Raw genomic sequence first — 747 nt, 5'->3', positions numbered from 1 at the left:
CGGGGTCGAGGCCGGGCCCTCCCACCATGGCCCTGTCTGCTCCTGGAGTGGGGAGGGGGTGGCAGAGAGAGCTGGGGGGGCGGATGGGAACCCAGAGCCATCACTGCCGGGGAACGCAAGTCAATGCCCTGAACAAGACCGAGGGCACCCCCAGCCCCTTTCTGGTCACCTGTGGCCACTAGAGGTCACAGTGGGTGTGGCCCAGCAGGGCACCAGCTCGGCCGTGGCCTCTCCCGCGCTGGCTTGGCTCTGAGGGCGGCTCTCGGGACACTGTGTTCCAGGGAGGACGGCAGCTGTGTCCAGGGCAAGATCTTCGCGGAGAAAACCGAGGTCCCTGCCGAGTTCAAGATCAACAGTACGTGCTGCCCTGGGCGGGACCGGCCTCCTCCCTCGGGGCTGCCGGGCTCACGCGAGATCGGCGTGGAAACCCCATTTCTTTCTTTTTTTTCTTTTTTAAAAAATATATTTTTATTGATTTCAGAGAGGAAAGGAGAGGGGGAGAGAGAGAGAGAGAGAATCATTGATCGGCTGCCTCCTGCACGCCCCACCACCTGGGCACGTGCCTCGTCCAGGAATCGCACCCGGGACCCTTCAGTCCACAGGTTGACGCTCAGCCACTGAGCCAAACCTGCCAGGCCAACCCCCTTTTCTTAACCAGGACACGGGGTGGGTGGGCCCCCTCGGAACGAGTGATGAGCGAACCCGGGTCCGGCAGGTGGCGGGCGCTCAGGCCCCTGTGCCGGGGGG

General features: G+C 63.5%; 1 protein-coding gene across 1 annotated transcript in view; it reads left to right on the top strand.

The window, feature by feature from the left end:
* LOC102261146 (beta-lactoglobulin-like) overlaps positions 1-747 on the top strand; it is a 7,356-nt gene that overhangs the window by 5,627 nt on the left and 982 nt on the right. The window contains exon 3 of the mRNA XM_005881833.1: positions 282-355. Within this exon, the coding sequence (XP_005881895.1) occupies positions 282-355 (74 nt within the window). The remainder of the gene's footprint in view (positions 1-281; positions 356-747) is intronic.

The sequence above is a fragment of the Myotis brandtii genome, unplaced genomic scaffold (genome assembly GCF_000412655.1).
Source record: "Myotis brandtii unplaced genomic scaffold, ASM41265v1 scaffold691, whole genome shotgun sequence".
NCBI classification, from domain to species: domain Eukaryota; kingdom Metazoa; phylum Chordata; class Mammalia; order Chiroptera; family Vespertilionidae; genus Myotis; species Myotis brandtii.
The sequence above is the reverse complement of the archived record's forward strand: the minus strand, read 5'-3'. Positions and strand labels throughout refer to the sequence as shown.